Here is an 18,566-nt window from a genome sequence, read left to right as displayed (position 1 = left end):
TTGAGCACTAGTCCTCTGAAAAATCGAGTCCCTCTCAGGTGTTGTAAGTTGAGCACTCCATGAACTGAGGCACTCAAAATCACTAGTTAGTTTTGAAAATCATAGACAATTTTAAAATATATTTCCCCCAAACACGGTTATCAAGAGGTAAGTAAGATATTTAGTAGGACTGAGTGGAAAATAGATGTTCCATCTCATGAAAAAAAATTTTTTTTACCCATATTGGAACAAAAAAACATAATTTTGAAATTTTTCACAAAGTGAAATAGCCCCCCCCAAGTCATTTTGAGTCTCTTGAAACATTTTGTTTCACCAAACTAAAACCCTTTCTTTTTGCTACTGACCCTTTATTGTTCAATTTGAAAAAAATGAAGTAAATTTCAAAAACAAAAACTTAACTCAAAAAATAAAAACAGGACATTTAAACATTTTAACAGCTTTCTCCTTTTTAAAAAAAACAAAACAAAATTTCTTCAAAATTGATCCATTTCATGAATTTCAGTTTTATCAAAATAGCATTTTCCAACAGAAAACATTCATCTAAAATCTTTCAACAAGTTCTAGTATTTGGGCTGAGGATCCAGATATATTCTGTTAGCTATACCCCTTATCAATCCTTATCTACATCTGCTGTTATGGTTACATTAAACATCAGTAGCATTTTCTAACACTGTCTGGTCACCATAGTTCCTTCATGATATTTTTCCCAACCGGCTTGGAGCTCCTCCCCTGGAAATCACTTTCTTGATCAGCAAAACTGCAATTCTGATAAATAGTTTCTATTGGCCAGGACCACTTCTCTTTACTCTTTGTTCACAAAGTAAGAGAGCTGCAGTAGTGTTAAAAATCCTTCAGATCTCAGTCCAGGTAGTAAAGACTGAGTAAATACTGCTAATACACAGCAAACATATTAAAAGATTTTCCTAAGCAATAACAGTATTTCATCTCAATTGATAGACTATTTTACTAAAATTTTAGATTACCCAATACATGGAATATTCTCATTGTGAACTCAAAGGCAAAGAAACAATCAGGTACATTCAACTCACCCTTAGTTACAGCAGTGTTAGGTGAGCTTGAGTCATTAGTATGTTTAACTGAAATAAACAAAAATGAAAACCAAATGCAAACAGAATAGTTGATACAAATTAAAAGGTCAAAAACCAAACAAAAGTTCTTTCTTAAAGGAAATGTAAACATATTTTATATAAAACAATCAAAATAACATAATGCAAATCAACATAGACAATGAATTTCCGTATGTATAAAGAAAATATTAAAAAGATGTAACATTCAGGAAAAGATTCACAAGAAAGTGATTTTATCAGAGTTTATAGTATAAGATTGGTATGTCCCTAGCATTCATTAAAAGCATTCATTCTTTCTTTCTTTAATCTTTTCCCCTTTCTTATTTTACCTGTCTTCTTCTTGCTCTCTGACACAATGCCTCAGTAGGGGCACTCTGGTCCCGACCCAACAAAGCACTTAAGCATGTGTTTCACTTTGAGCACATACACAGTCCCATTGGCTTCTGCAGTCATGTGCATGTAGTTAAGTGGTTTGCTGCATTGATGCCGGGGTGTTCCAAACCCTGCAGGAGGAAGCCCTCTAATCTATCTGTGTGTGACTGGAGACATTTAAACATCTATAGAATACAATATCTAGTTCTGATATTTTACTTCAATTAATATCCTGAACCATAGAATCATAGAAATGTATGGTTGGAAGGGACCTTGAAAGGTCATCTAGTCCAGCCCCCTTTGCTGAGACAGGATCAAGCTTACTTAGACCATCCTGACAGGTTTTTGTCTAACTTATTCTTCAAAACTTCCAGTGACGGGGATTCTACCACCTTCCCTTGGAAGCCTAGTCCAGTACTTAACTATCCTTATAGGTAGAAAAAATTTTTCTACTATCTAACCTAAATCTCCCTTGCTTCAGATTATACCGATGACTACTTGTCCTGCTTTTAGTGGATATAGAGAAAAATTGATTACGGTCCTCTTTATAACAGCCCTGAACATAATTGAAGACTGTTATCCCTTCTCAGTCTTCTTTTCTCAGTACTAAACATGCCCAGGTCTCTTTTATCTTTTCTCATCCGTCTGGTTTTCTAAACCTTTTATGATTTTTGTTGCTGTCCTTCGGACTCTCTCTCATTTGTCCAGATTGTTCTTCAAGAACTGGACACTGTACTCCAGCTGAGACCTCAACATGGATTAGCCAAGCATTATAAATATATGAATTTAGTATTATTCATTCTTTATCTTTTTATTCGAACAAGAAAATATATGACTTGTAAGTTAAATATTGAGGCATTCAAGTGGGAAGAAAATAACCTTGATTTTTTAGGAAATTAAAACTGCAAAAAGTCAGATATTGAAACCAGAAGGGTGACTTAAAGAGCATCGCCAGCCTAAAATAAAATATACACTCAACTGATTTTTTTAACATATTACTGTTGCAACTGACACTTGAAATTACTCCAGCTGAATGAATCAAGAAAAATGGGAAAGATCTTCAACTGGTGCAAACTGTCATAGCTCCACTGAGTTCAATGACACTTTGATTACCACTGGCTGAGAATGTGGCCTACCATATTTTCTCTGTTTTTCTTTTCTTTCTTTCCTTCTTTGTACTTTTGAATTAAATCAATCTCACCGTTTCCTATACATTCTGTCAGTTTCTTTCCTTTGTTGTTTGGTTTGAACTTTGATACAGAATAAAGAATCAGAAAAAATAAATATATAGGAAAATGTGATTATGAAATGTGAACCATGAAATTAGCAGTGGCTCAGGTGCAGGTACTGAAACTACCTTTTTCTCATTTTTGGAAACTGACTAGATTCGAAGTTGCTTGTGTCCTTTTAATCTGCAAAAGACTGGGTAGCTACAAAGCACAACTCAGAAAGGAAATAGCTCCATGTCTCTTAGTTGCCCTTTCTGTCAGGAAATGCAAAGATCCTTTCAGGCCATTACTATGCTCAATTACTCTGTGTTTTTTTACTTCTTACTAGAGACAGCCATGCAAACAAGATTTCCTCTTGCTCTAGAATAGCAGTACATTTCCTACATGGCAGTCACTGAGGAAGGATTGACTGCCTGTTCCCCACAGCTGCAGAAACTTTTTATCAGTTGGATCTAGCCCTTAGAGTAAAACTAATAATGCAGGAATAAGCATAAGGCACAAGAGCAAAGTATCCCATTGTGTAAGAAAGATAGGAAATATGGCAAGAGACCCCCCTGGCTTAACCAGGATATCATAAGTGATCTAAAAGTCAAAAAAGAGTCCTACAAAAAGTGGAAACTAGGTCAAATTACAAAGGATGAATATAAACAAATAACACAAATATGCAGGCACAAAATTAGAAAGGCCAAGGCACAAAATGAGATTAAACTAGCTAGAGACATAAAGGGTAACAAGAAAACATTCTACAAATACATTAGAAGCAAGAGGAAGACCAAAGACAGGGTAGGCTCATTACTCAATGAGGGGGAGGAAACAATAACAGAAAATGCGGAAATGGCAAGGGTGCTAAATGACTTCTTTGTTTCGGTTTTCACCAAGAAGGTTGGTGGCAATTGAACATCTAACATAGTGAATGACAGTGAAAATGAGGCAGGATCAGAAGCTAAGATAGGGAAAGAACAAGTTAAAAATTACTTAGACAAGTTAGATGCCTTCAAGTCACCAGGGCCTGATGAAATGCAACCTAGACTACTCAAGGAACTGACTGAGGAGATATCTGAGCCATTAGCGATTATCTTTGAAAAGTCTTGGAAGACAGGAGAGATTCCAGAAGACTGGAAAAGGGCAAATATAGTGCCCATCTTCAAAAAGGGAAATAAGGACAACCCGGGGAATTACATACCAGTCAGCTTAACTTCTGTACCTGGAAAGATAATGGAGCAAATAATTAAACAATCAATTTGCAAACATCTAGAAGATAATAAGATAATAATTAACAGTAGCATGGATTTGTCAAGAACAAATCATGTCAAACCAACCTAATAGCTTTCTTTGACAGGGTAACAAGCCTTGTGGATAGGAAGGTATAAGTATGTGGATAGGGGATGTGGTATGTGTTGATTACAGTAAGGTTTTTGATACTGTCCAGCATGACTTTATCTTAAACAAACTAGGGAAATGCAGCCTAGATGGAGCTACTATAAGGTGGGTGCAAAACTTGTTGGAAAATCATTCCCAGAGAGTAGTTTCCAATGGTTCACAGTCATACCGGAAGGGCATAACGAGTAGGGTTCTGCAGGGATCAGTTCTGGATCTGATTCTATTCAATATTTTCATCAGTTATTTAGATAATGGTATAATGAGTACATGTATTAAGTTTGTGGAAGATACCAACCTGGGAAGTGTTGCAAGTGCTTTGGAGGATAGAATTATAATTCAGAATGATCTGGACAAACTGGAGAATTGGTCTGAGGTAAATAGGTTGAAATTCAATAAGGACAAATGCAAAGTACTCCACTTAAGAAGGAATAATCAGTTGCACATGTACAAAATGGGAAATGACTGCCTAGGAAGTCATTACTTTGAAATTCGTATTAAGCAAATTGGGAAGCAAATTGCAGAAAGGAATCTGGGGGTCATAGTGGACCACAAGCTAAATATGAATCACCAGTGTAATGCTGTTTCAAAAAAGGCGAACGATTCTGGGATGTATTTGCAGGAGTGTTGTAAGTCAGACACGAGTAGTAATTCTTCCGTTCTACTCTGCGCTGGATTAGGCCTCAATTGAAGTACTGTGTCCAGTTCTGGGTGCCACATTTCAGGAAAGATGTGGACAAATTGGAGAAACTCCAGAGGAGAGCAACAAAAATGATTAAAGGTCTAGAAAACATGACCTATGAGGCAAGACTGAAAGAACTGGGTTTGTTTAGCCTGGAGATGAGAAGACGGGGGGAGGGGGGGGGGGGCCGGGACGGGACGGACGGACGACACATGATAACAGCTTTCAAGTACATAAAAAGTTGTTACAAGGAGGAGAGAGAAAATTGTTCTTCTTAACCTCTGAGGACAGGACAAGAAGCAATGGGCTTAAACTGCAGCAAGGAAGGTTTAGGTTGGACATTAGGAAAAACTTCCTAACTGTCAAGGTGGTTAATAACTGCAATAAATTGCCAAAGGAGGTTGTGGAATCTCTATCATTGGAGATTTTGAAGAGCAGGTTAGACAAACACCTGTCAGGGATGGTCTAGATATTACTGAGTCCTGCCATGAGTGCAGGGGACTGGACTAGATGACCTCTCCAGGTCCCTTCCAGCCCTATGAGTCTATAATATTAACATGTCTTTTCTTCAGAGAGAATCACATTAGACACATGGCACACATTTTCATTCAGAGATAAGTACGGAGTTACAAAAAAATTTAAGAAACTTACTACGTGTAACTATCAGTGTCATTGGCATTTTCTGTACGATTGTTCTCAGCCTTGGAAATGCTGCAAAGCAACAATAGTCGCTTCGACTGTCATTTTCTTCCACATTTGCAAAGTAGAGATCCCCCTTAAGGCTCATGGAGACCCTTTGATCTTGTGGAATGTGTTGTAAATCTAGCAAGAAAAAAACAATTATGATATGGTAATGATACCCAACCATCCCCCAGTATGACTATTTACACTTCCTGTCATATGTTTGCTTTCAGGTGAAGAATATAACTTTGATGGAAAAGAGGCAGGAGGCATGACATAATCATAATCTCTGTATCCTTATACAGCCATGGGAATGGAAGCTTGTGAAATAAGCCCCTAGGTAAAATTTCTACAGACACACCATGAATTCTCTGGAAATCCAGTTTCGTTCATGTACTTTAATTCTGTAATTAGTAGGGGATGATGCAATGAAAAATCTCAGCAAGTTTCAGTGCTACAAAGTCTTATAACACTGCCATGGGTGCCTTGATTTTATGGTTTCCACTGTGCAGAACCCAAACATATCTTCCCTGTAACTAAACCTTATAGTATGGAACTGCTAGACCATGCTAAGGTTGTGTTGTCTCAGTCTCAAACCAGCCAAATGTAGGATCAGAGCAGTTGTCTGTATAGTTTGGAATCCTGTCTTTGACAAGTACTAGGGGTGAAATCTGAGTCCCACCAGTCAATGGGAGTTTGCCACTGACTTCTATGGTGTCTAAATTTCATCTTAGACATTTAAAGAAGAATGTGACTGAATCCTTAAAATAGCCAATTATGCAACAACCTGACGAGAGGAAGTTACTTCTTAAGCTTGCCAATTAATGGTTGGCTTGTGCTCTGAAGCAAGATGGTAAATTATTGGTATATTTTATCTTCTTTACTGTAACTGAATGTTCTGATTATCTATGTGTGTGTCTTGATAGGCATTCTAAGAAAGTCCTGTTACATGTTGTGTTACCGAACGTTACTTACCCATATTCATCCAATAGATATGTAAAGGTGGAATTCCTCTGGGAGGATTGCAGTGCAAAACCACAGAATCACCATGCTCTACTTCCCTAGGCTCAATTATTTCTTTCGGGAATTTTGGTACACCTATGACAAAAACAAACAGTTTCTTTCATTTTCTTATCCTTTGACCCCTTTTGTCCTAACAGCTCATCTACCCCATATCCTTCCTTGTGTTTTCTGTATTAACTATTATTATTTTGTACATATAAACAAAAATTGGGTAGGGTTTTTTTTTTTTTTTTTTTTTTTTTTAAAGAGCAACACGAGAAGTTCCCAGCAATAGAGTTTGTAATTCACAAAGTACAAACAAAGGAATTGGTGTAACAGAAAGCAAAGTAATGGTGATGTTAAGAGAAAGTCTGGCATAAAATCTGCATGTATGTCTCTATATCAACCCATCTTAGTACACACTCCTCTTCTATCCTCCACCAATCAGGGGGCATGTTGGAGGCTAGAGAGGGCAGGACTGTGGTTTGATGGTCCTCGCTGGCATAATGGCTCCCAGAGAACTATAAGGCAATGCAAGTTAGAGCAGCCTTTCGGCTGCTGCTATAACTTGTGCCAGGGGTTGATGTGGCTCTCGGTCAGCCCCAGAATTAGAAGAGGTGGAAAGGTAGCTTAGTGTCATCTTTGCTTCCCTCTCTCAGGTGTGGCAGAGCTGCAGATTGATTCTACATAGTCTATATGTTTATGGTCTGATCTTGATGTCTTTGTGCACATAAGTAGTCCTTTTGACTCACATGACCAAGGGCTAATGGATCTCACCCTTAAATAAAGACCAGCTGATCAAGTAGTTTAGGACCTGATCCAATGACCAACATTCACTGAAGTCAAAGAAAACCCACAGGGACTGTGTATAAAGGACAGGAAAAGCAACCACCCCAGCTGTAAACAGTGTTTCATTAGAAACCAAGTATCTTGTTTGCCAGTCTCATGTGAGCAGCCCCACTGGTAAAGGTACTACATCCAAAAGTAAGGTGAGCAGGATTTGATCCTGGAATGAGCATAGGGACACCACAGCTCAGGACTCAACAAACAAATTCTTTTGTGAAATGGAACCACTCTTGAAACAAACCAAGTTGAGACTGTTTTAGGGCAGGCACTGACTCCTGCTGACATTCAAGGCAAGTTAAAACTGGTGTGAGTTGCAATTCTGTCAGTTCAAGACATAATTAAGCAATAGTGAAAAGAATGAAGTAATCATGGCTATCAAGAGCCAATGGAAAACACAAAAAAGTGCCAGCTTTGCATACAAGTCAGTGGTGTGAACTCCAGTGCAGAGCAAATGCATGTTATAACACTTTTAAATGTCAAAGCTCATCTGTGGCAGATCCTCAACTGATGTAAATCAGTATAACCCCACATCAATGGACGTCAATGGAACTGTGGTGATTGACACCAGCTGAGGATCTGGCCCTTGGTCTAGAAGTAGGTTACAGTTAAGGAACTGAATGATTATTGGGGATTTTGTATACAAATATTAAGTGATAGATTGTGACTGTGGTCTGTGTAGCTGCCTAGGGAAGCAGGATGCAGGACCTACCTGCATCTTAAGCTTGGGTGCAGAGGGGAAAACTGGGGCTGTGTGCCTGATAGTTCTCATGCCACCATCAGTAAGTGGCTGGGGAGATAAGGGGAGAGAAGGGTATGGATTCTGCAAACCAGCAGATCTGCACATTGTGACTCTGAGAAGTGTTTCTGAGTTGCAGTTTCTTCTTAAATCTCCTTCTGGGGTGACACTAGTTAGTCCGAACTGGACCAATTACAACATGATGTTGACTGCTCGAGTAAGAATTGTGTATGGATACCACTGACCACAGGGAAGATATTTCTCTGTGCCGTAAGATAAAATGGAAGGAATGTTCTCACACCTACCATGGATCATGAGAAATTAGACTTACCAGTCTTCTCTGGACAGATATTAACACTTGTTAAAATCTCCATTTTATAAATAGAGAAGGGTCCCTAACAAGCAATAAAATGAAGATCCTATGAATCTCACCCACTTCATGAAGGATGATACAGGGAATACTACAGTACGCTTCCTCGCTCCTCAAGTCCTGGCAGGTACACCCAGTGACAATTCCAGTTCCTGAGCCAACCTGCCAGGCAAGCATACTAGCTTGAAATTTAGATCAGCTTCCAATTGATTCTCTTGCTGAGGCCCAATCTGTCTGACTGGCTGGAAGGTGAAATTTTCCTACACTCTGTGTTAGGAGAGTTATTAAAAACCCCAAAAGCTAATGATATTGTTACAAAGCACCTAGTCAAGTTTGGGACACTTTGGGTTGTTTTTGTTAGAAGAAACTATTGATAGTCAGTTTTTTCTTTGATGCAATCTTGTTTATTTACAAAGTCCTGTTTCCTTGAAGACAGGAAGAAAACAACAAGAGGGAGAGTTTCTTTGCTCACAGTTCCAAGTCTTTTTTCAGCCAGCACTTAACCCAGAAGCTCTCTTCTAGCTTTTTCTCAGTCACACTACCAGTGCTGGTGCAAGCAAACGCACACACCCCTATTCAATCCTGACCTGCCTCTGTGTTATCAGCTTTAGAGAGCATGGCCAGACCACTGCCTACGCTTGCCGTATTGGTGCAGACTCTAGGCATTGGTTTCCATTGTTTCAGTTATCAGTACACCAATGGGTATTGAATGGTCCCCACATTTCCCCTGAACAGAAGGTGCTTAGTACATCCATCATCCCAACCAGCTCTGCAATCTATACAGCCATTAGCACCTCTGAGCATAACATTACCTAAGGAACAAGCCCTGCCATATCACTCATTAGTGCATATACATGTGTCACTTTTCCCCCGTATTCATCATCTTAATTCTTGAATATTATGTAATCAATTGCTACTAATTTGTGGCTGATCACAGAATCTATAATAATTGTGCTAGGCTGGGAAGTGGTACTGAGCTCTATGCAAGATGTACTGCTTGATGGTAGATTTTGAAATTGCATAGAGTTATCCATACAGCACATAGACCATCTGAAATTTGAAAATCAATCAATCAATTTGCCATGACATCTTCCAAAAAGGTCATGTCAATCTTACATGCAACTCCCCACACATGGATATAAAGAGCAGGGCCAGATAATCTTGGATAGCTCCAGGTACCTTATCTCACGTTTTCATTCCACAGGAGAAAAACCAACTTACATAATGGGCCTCAGAATGACCTGTTGAAATGCCAGCAGATGGATCCTATCAAGGCACAGACAATACATTGGCAGGAAAAAAAGAGCCACAAGATGAAAAATTGCTGGATTCTGCTTCTTATGAAGCCATTTCCCAAAGCTCACTGTGATATATAATACCCACAGAACTGTCTTGAGAAAGGTTCCTCGTGACAGGTTTTTAACTCCCGCCAAAGTAATATCTTGAGTTCTCTAATACCACAGTGTCATTAAACTATGGGACACATCAGGATCAAAATTATATTGACCTGTGCCCAAGTTCTCTGCTTATGACTGATGATGTCCCAGACAGTGACAGAATGCTGTTGTCAGTGTCCTCTCTGTCATGAACCTGGGTTTATCCAATCCCTGGACTGATTTACAATTTAACGACCACACGCTACTGAAAAACTCACAATCAGAGTTGAATGTTTTGAAATACCGTCGATTAATAGGACGGGGGAGAGGAAAAATTCAGCAAATGTTTTGTGGATCCCTTCTCCTATTTTCCCATGTTCAGAAAATTCAAACTCTCAGTGAAAAATGAAGAGGAAGGGGGAATTATGTAATATTATGCTAATATTAATTTGTGTTTTTAGTATAGATACTGGGCCAGTATAAAACTGAAGTTACATAGCTTCACTTCACTACACTCCAGACTTTAGTGGGATTAGTCCAGATTTACTCAGGTTTGGGATACACTTAAAGTTATATTAGCATGGTTTTGTCAGTCACAGGTGTGAAAAAACCAAAATACTTAGTGACATAGCAGTGCTGACAAAATCTCCAGCATAGGAGCAGCTATGTTGACAGAAGAGTGCTTCTGTTGACGTAGTTAATATTGTTCAGGGAAGTGGTGTTCCAAGACCAAAACAAAACAAACAAACAAACAAAATCACACCACCCTTCTGTTGATGCAGGCTGTTTCTAAACCCAGGGCTATGCTGGCATAGCTATGCTGACATAGGTCCCATGGTGTAGACATATCCTCAGTGTAACTGATAGCAGAATTTGTCCCACTGTTTAGAGAAGGAAGTAACTAAGGTACCTGATTCTACTCTCTTACATTGGTTTTACATAGCTATAACTCCATTAACATTCTCCAGTATAAGAAGAGAATCAGACAGGCCCATTGTTCGGTTTTTGCATTTGAAGCCAGTGGCGAGTCTGGAAAGTTAGCATTGGGAAGCTTTGCTGGAGAAGCATGCATTGAGGAGATTCTCAGATTCAATACAGCCAATGAATGAGACCTATGCAGGAATATAATATATTCCCTATGTAGAAGGAATAATTCATTGGCTGACTCCACCAGGCTTATACCCACTTTGCACCAGAAGACTGTTGTAAAGCATGTTAGTCAGAGAGAAAGCACACACTGTTGTGGCAGTTCCTATTCAAGACTAGACAAAAGGAACAATGGGCAGGAGATCTCTATTCTCTGGCAATCCCCAATACCAAGAGCATTCATTGGCCATCGATCACCATCAGTAAGTAGAGTGGCGCTAAGGTTGATTTTCTTTATGCCAGGGATCAACCCAGTGGCCAGCAAACCAGAGGGACATATATGTGACTTAAAACTTCCTTCCACCGGTGCTATTCTGAGCTTGGATATAGCCTGAGATTTGTCTCAGTGTATCAATTTCGGTTCTGGCTTGTGAAGCTTGCAGTTAAATCAGTAATTCTCATTATAGTCTCTGAACTGTTTATAAAGGACGATATTGCTTATTTATGGAATGCTTTCTAATTCCCACACTAAACAGAATAATGTAATAGCTGACTGTCAATCTAGGAAGGCATCTTACGATGGGATAGATGCCAGGCCTTGTTTACATGGAAGGTTTCCTCTACTACCCTTTCCCAAGAAGGGGGGCATTTTTATCTCCATAAATGACTTGGGGATGGTCAGAATAATCACAATGAATTAGTTGGTAAACTGGATGACCAATAGAATAGGGCACTGGACTGGGTACTATTCCTGACTCATGCCCGACCTGCTGTGTGACTTTGCTCCATCACTTAGCCGTTTTGTTTTCTTATCTATAAAATGGGGATAATATTGCTCATCCACTTTTGTAAAGTGCTTTAATGCTGTTATTTTAGATCAATTCAAGAATCCTTTGAGTCTCTTTACCACAGAATACAGTATATACATCCACGAGCCTTTTCATATGTTAGATACAGGCTTTGCTTTCCTGGTGGACTGTGCAATCAATAATGTGAGATACTCTCAATGAAATTATTTCTTGGTCAGTTTATTTTCATGCTATATTTTCATCCTCTCATTTTAATGTTTTGAGGAAAGTAACTTTAAATATATTGAAAATGGATCTTGTGTACTTTTCATCAAGGAGGCAGCGTTACCTTGTGATCAATTAAATACTAGGTTTAAATTTCTAATCCTACTGCAGTTTCTCCTTCTGACATTGGGCACATTCAAAAATTAAAGTAACAGATTCCTAAGTTCAATAGTACAGGGGTTGTTGTCTGCATCCTTTCTTTTCATTGGCATTTATTATGTGTTGCACTATATAGTAATTTGCACTGCCTTTTTTTTTTTTTTTTTTTCCATTTAACCGTATACAGAGACTAAACATTCACACATGCTTAGATAAAGATGCATTGAGATTCTGTTTTTTTTAAATCAGCATGCATAAAAAAGATGCGGTGTTGTCCTTATTTAAATGAAATGAAATGTAATGATCATTTCTGCTGCCATTTCCATTGCTTTCTTGAAACGACCAGAGTATAAATTCTTTTGTCCTACTTGTCAGTAGCAACTTTGCTTTCCTTTCAGACCCCCTGCTGAAGCATACTTGTACAATTGCTCGCTTAACATAATTTATGCAAAACAGCATTACCTGGTCTGACTTGTTGATCTTTTTACTTTAATGGGTATAATGACTCATCAAATAGTTCACCTTTAACTTGAATACAGTTGCCAGAGCATTGCCATCCTCCACATTATCATCACGAATGCATACGGTGATCTCACATGTACCAGTACTAGCTGGATTAATGTTTACTCTAGAATTAATTCATTCCAAATTCTTCTGTAGCAGTGATTAACAAACAATTTCAGATTGTGCAATACTGGCTTTATTTAGAGGTTTAATGCACCACCAGCTCTGACTGATTTGAATATGGGTGGTAGGTGCTCAGGACTCTAGAAAATCAGGTCCACTTGTACTAATCAAGGAATCCTAATCTAGTTTATAAATATAGGCCTGCTTAAATGGAAAAGTAATACTAGGAGAATGTCACAAAAATGAAATAAAAATAAACATGCTTTAAGATATAGATGTAAAGCTTGGTTAAATCCCTCCATATTGTATCTGTGCTATTTATTTCTTCTCCCGCTGCATAGGATTTACATTTATAAACACTGAAACTCCTCTATTCCTGTAGTCTCGATATTTCTAAAGTCTCCAGATTAATTTCCAGTTTAGTTTTACACTTCTATGTGTTTGCTATCCCTCCATGTTCAGTGTAAATGTGGTCATGCTCTAACTTCCACCAATAAAAATGACTGAAAGTCAGACACAATTACATGCTGGCTGGAAACTTCTGGAATTTCAACCAAAATTTAGCTAAAATTTCCACAGTATTTTTCAGTGAATTCCCCCCCCCCCCTCCCTTTTTCTGTTAAATAAACACACTCTGTATCTGAAGCAGTTGTGCAGCTGAAGAAAGGTGTTTCGTTTAATTGGATTTAGTTGGCTAAAAAGAAAATCCTCTGGAAACCTAAGATTCCTTGACCAGGCTACAGCTGGCAAGAAACTAATCTACTTGAAGCCTAGAGCACCCAGAATTGCTCCATAACTTGAATCACTATTTGAGAACCACTCTGCTATAGTTTTTGGTCAGTCTGGTTCAATACAATAATGGGAATGGAAATCTACTTCTGGTGTAGATAGATTGCAATGCTTGTCCATCCAGCACATATCAAGCTATCCATATGGCTTGGTAAATAACATTTCCCGCCTCAACTATAGGCTCCAAAAATCCAAAAAACAGGCATCGATTAAGCAGAGTGTTCTGTTTTTGAATATTTAAGTAGCCCTTCCTTTGGAATCAGGATCAACGGATCGCCAGAATATCAGAAGCCTTTGTATTGCTGGGGGTGACATACTTTAGAAGGGACATAAAACTAAGGTCCTGACCACTTTGGGCCCCAGGCATTTTTCCTTGAGTATCGGTATTAACCCCAGTGCCCTGGCCAGATTCCACAGTGAATAATTGTGTTCTGCCTCGAGCTTAAAATGGCAATGTTGCTCTTTTCATCCTGCCCAAAACTGTTGGGTGACATTAAACAACTACTGTGTCCCTTCCAGTAATGACTAGGTCATTTTAACTCACACCATGACATTCGCTTCAACTTTCTGTCTTAAACTGCTGCGGAGTGCTGATGAGTTACACCCCTTCAGTCAGCTGCAACTTCCGTGGTGAGTGAGGTAATTCCTATATAAACACCTGACCTTCGTTGACAGGTATCATGAGGCTTAACTGGCTAATTATTGTATACAGCACACCTCTCAAGAAAAAAAAAAATCCATAGAAGCTGGTCCATAGAAAGGAAACCCTGGGAGATTCTGCTCATGGATTTTATTTCAGAGTATTCCATCAGAAAAAATATCTCCCTGAAAAGGAAGAAATGCCAGAGACGCCACAAAGTCCATTAGGGACTTCACTATTGCTACTGATTTTATGTGGAAGGTGCTCAGGTATTATGGTTATGGGCAGCACTATAAAATCACAGATAGAGATCCAGACAGAGAGAAATATACATTTTGTCCCCACAGAAAGATCATGAGGTTCCGCCCCCTGTGTATCGTGGGTGATCTGCCCCAACACAGAACAATTTACATGGACCCTCTGTGCTGGATCTAGGTCTCCTTCCCAGACTCTTCTAAGCTTCTCTGACAGCATAGCTCCAATGAAGCCAGGTTGTCAGGGTTTCCCCTGTTTATGGCTGCCTCTAGAACACTTCTTAGGAGATGTTCCATGGCACAGAGGGAGGTTGCCAGAAAAAATAGACAAAGCCTTAGGTTGCACAAACTTTCCTTCAGGGTTGGTAGAAGGATGATGCATGTTTCCCATTGCCTGTTACCTCTGCACTTGAATGGTCAGAGATATGCCATGGAGATAGGTGACCACTCCCTTCTGGTGCAAAGGCTGAAGTCAGTGTGTGGAGGACTTCCACCAAATGCAGATCTCAGGGGGGGACCCATTGGCCCTATGTCTGTCAAGTGCTTTGGAATACTTTAATAAGAGGAAGTTATAGAAATGCAACGTACTTTGTCTGGTGGCAATGAATGAGCAAAACTGCAGTTTTAAACAAACAAAAAACTGCTATCAGTTTTAGGAAAAATGCAAAGAAAAGGCATTAAAAGGGTGTTTATTTTCATAGCCTCAGTAGGGAAATAATAGTCAAGGCAAAGCAAATCATTTTCTGCCACTGAACACTCAATTCTCCTGAGGATGCTATTAAAAAGCTTGTAACTAATAGCCCTGCTGGCTTATTCTCTGGAGATAAAGCATGGTGAATGATATTCAGCAAGCATCAGTACACAATAAATGTTCTTCAAATTAATATAGCTGTGAAAATATGTACATAATTTACCCCGTTCTTTTAAATTAAAGTGTTTTGGGGATGTTCTTTAGTATTTGTACTAGAAAATGTAGAAGTTGCTGATGGTTCAGTTGTAATGTCTTGAACTTCCATGCTATTTACTCAGATTTTGGTTATTACTTCCTAGAAAACAGGAGGTGGGAAAGCTGTGGAAGAAACTTTGTGAGTCTGTGAGGGGGACAGAAGTGACTTAATAGCAAGCCCCTGGCATGATTACGAAGTGGCTAGGGATATGCTGGACTACCATCCACACCAGGATTCCCAGATAGTAGGTGGTTTTTTGAAGTGATCTGCCATTCACAAAGTCTGAAATCAATTGTGAGACTTGTGAAAAGTCATCACATTGGGACAGTACATCTAAAGTGAAAACAGTTTGACACAATGTCATTATGTTCCAACAAGGTGGTACCTGGACACAATGTGATGACACTTTAAAATGTCAGAATCCTGCACTGAAAAGTGCCTGTCAAACAGACTCAAGTGTGGCAAACTTAGCTCCACAGGAAGTCTTGGCTAGAAGGATAATAATTTCTAGAACACAAGGAGTTGAGGATATTGTGGCTAAACAGAGAAAAACCTTGAAGGTTCTCAGGACTAAGAGATATGGAGGACACTATGACATTCTGAAAATTAATAACTATAGCTTTCACTTTTGATGCTGATATCACCATGGCACACAAGTATAAATATATACTATATCATGCAGTGGACGACAACAATTTACACTTTTGTTCTACTAAGATAGCATCTTATACTTTCTTCCTCCATTAAAATGTTGACTTGTATATACTGGCTATATATATATATAAAGTATGCATTAAGCACCAATAACATTAATCTCAAATATTGTAACAGTGATACAGCATAAACTGGCCTATACCATAATCCTGTTCACTTTTGTTAGGTATCCCTTAACACCTTGTATTTGCTGAAGTAAGCATTTGGCACAAGCAGATAGGAAACTTGTCAAAATCAAGATACATTTGTTTTATGTCTTAGTACATGCTAGGGAAGTACCTTCACAGATCAAAACCTGGAATGTTATTATCCAAAACAAAGCTAAGGAAGGAACAGAACAACAATTAGGGAATTGGAAGAAACTAATGGGTTGGATTTTAGTGACGTGAAAAGAAATGTGTAGCTTGTAAAATCATATAAATACCAGCTGAAATGTGTAACTTGGAGAACACCCTTTCTGCGTAAAGTGAATGTAACATTGCTGCACAGGACTGTTCTTCGGAGACTGGCATCGTATTGAATCTTTTTCCTGTACAATATTAATAAACCTGACTGACATTTGTTATTTGGTCTCCTGAGTATATTTCATACAGAAATAATGAACCAAAGTGTGGTTGAGCAATTGACCTATGCAATTTACTAACAAAAAGAAAAACAACAACAACATTTCATTTTAGAAACTTACTTGGAACTATTAGTTCTATTTCTTCTGACATGGCAGTTCCTAGTTCATTTGAAGCATAACAATGATATTTCCCCTGGAAATCAGCTATGTTCCCTTTATTTTGGATCACAAATGTTCCTGAATTTTGTGATGTAATTATCCTGTGGTCAGATAGTAGATTGAATGGTTTCTCATCTTTAGTCCAATTAAAACTGAAAGGTAATACAAACATGAAACATAAGGACTTGGAAAATAATGTGCTGTAGTATAAGCATAATGGTAATCAAGGACCCAATGAATGGCAAAAATCTCTTTGACTTTCATGGTGTCGAATTGGGCCTCAAGAGAAATGTAGATAACTTTAGCTATTGGGCACAAATCTCCTATTGGGCTACTTTCAGAAAACTGACTGTGACACAAAATATTAATCCAGTGCTGAAGGCAAGGACAATAAATGAAAGTCATGGTCTGAAAGTAGTGGCCACAATGAAAGGAACTACAGAATTTGGATTAGAACCAAGTCTATGGGAAACTTGGTGCTGTTCATTGGGAGTTGTCTATACAAACAAACAATTTCACTGGTTCCGGCTCGTGTACATTTGTACCCTTGAGAAATTTAGTTGAAACCACTGAGTTTCCCTTAGTTTTGATAAATAAATATGAAACGTTTCAAGTGCCCTTTAGTTTTGACACAAACCTCAATTTGAGTGTGATTTTGAGACAAATCCATAGCTTTAATAACCTAATTTACACATAACTCAGTCCAAGATGGCTTAAAACTGGGCCAGAGACATTCAGAAGTAAAGCTGATCAAAAAATTCCCAATTCAACAGTTTTTCATTGGAAAACGCAGTTTTGTTGAAATCTAAACATTTTGCAGGAATGCACTGATTTTGAAGAAATTGTTGGCTCTCGACTTTCTTGTTTTGTTTTAATAATGTTGAAACATTTCATTTTGAGAAAGTAAAAATATTTAGTTTCCACTTTATAATTTCAGTTAGTTTTCTTTTGATTTTTATATAATATTAAAATATTGTGTATATATATATATTTAATATTCTATAGTATGTTTTCACATTTATTGAAACAAAAAAAGTTGATGGTCCCACATCAAAGTTTTTTGGAATTTTATTTTGTGGGAAACATTGGCTTTTTGCTCCATTCTGAATGAGAAAAAATGTAAACTTTCAGAATGTCTTGGTGAATAGCAATTCTGTTATCTGACCTGCACTATTCAGAAGGTTAGCAAACCTTGGCAAACGTTTTAGTGAACCTAGGCTGACCTTTCGGTTAGTAACAAAACATGAAACAAGGCAAGTTGTTAACATACTGCACAGCTCCAGTCAGAACCATCTTGAAAACGACTGTCCTCATTAATTTTGAAATGACAATTGTCTTTTTTTTTTTTTTTCCCCTTAAACACCAAGTTTTAAACTTGGTTTACTTTGTGGAGTAATGAATATGAAAACTCTACCATTACACACACACACAGCTCCAGCTAACTAATAAATAATTTAATCCATGCTGAACAAACAATCCTCCTGGTGGAATTTCACAGAGAGTGTTCTATTACAAAAAAAAAACAACCCTAAATTTATATTAAAATATTTGATGCAAAATATTATCCCGTGCTTATATTTGAGAAAACTATTGTGATATTAAGCACATACAAATTGAATGTAAATGTGAACTCTTGGTACTTGGTACAAACAAACTTCTAATTACTCCTCTACTTTAAAGAAACTCTTACGTGGGTTGTGGATTTCCTTTAGCTTCACATTTAATGAGTTTGGTATTTTCATGGGGGATAGGCGGCTAAGCAGTGCAAAAAGCAAATAGAAAGCTGATACCCTTTGATTGTCATTACACACCTCATATGTTTTGTAATACAGCTGAGCCAGCCTTGTGTAAGTC

General features: G+C 38.2%; 1 protein-coding gene across 11 annotated transcripts in view; it reads right to left on the bottom strand.

Annotated features, from left to right (window-relative positions):
* CHL1 (cell adhesion molecule L1 like) overlaps positions 1-18,566 on the bottom strand; it is a 234,451-nt gene that overhangs the window by 60,267 nt on the left and 155,618 nt on the right. For all 11 annotated transcript variants that reach the window (XM_067542581.1, XM_067542657.1, XM_067542590.1 and 8 more), the window contains 4 exons: positions 16,674-16,864; positions 6,405-6,527; positions 5,400-5,570; positions 1,050-1,097 (listed from right to left, as the gene is read on the bottom strand). In XM_067542581.1, coding sequence (XP_067398682.1) covers positions 1,050-1,097; positions 5,400-5,570; positions 6,405-6,527; positions 16,674-16,864 — 533 coding nt within the window. The remainder of the gene's footprint in view (positions 1-1,049; positions 1,098-5,399; positions 5,571-6,404; positions 6,528-16,673; positions 16,865-18,566) is intronic.

The sequence above is a fragment of the Emydura macquarii genome, unplaced genomic scaffold (genome assembly GCF_026122565.2).
Source record: "Emydura macquarii macquarii isolate MOO-44397 ecotype Brisbane River unplaced genomic scaffold, CSIRO-AGI_Emac_v2 contig_71, whole genome shotgun sequence".
Taxonomy (NCBI): domain Eukaryota; kingdom Metazoa; phylum Chordata; order Testudines; family Chelidae; genus Emydura; species Emydura macquarii.
Note: the sequence above shows the minus strand (reverse complement) of the source record. Positions and strands in the feature narration are given on the sequence as shown.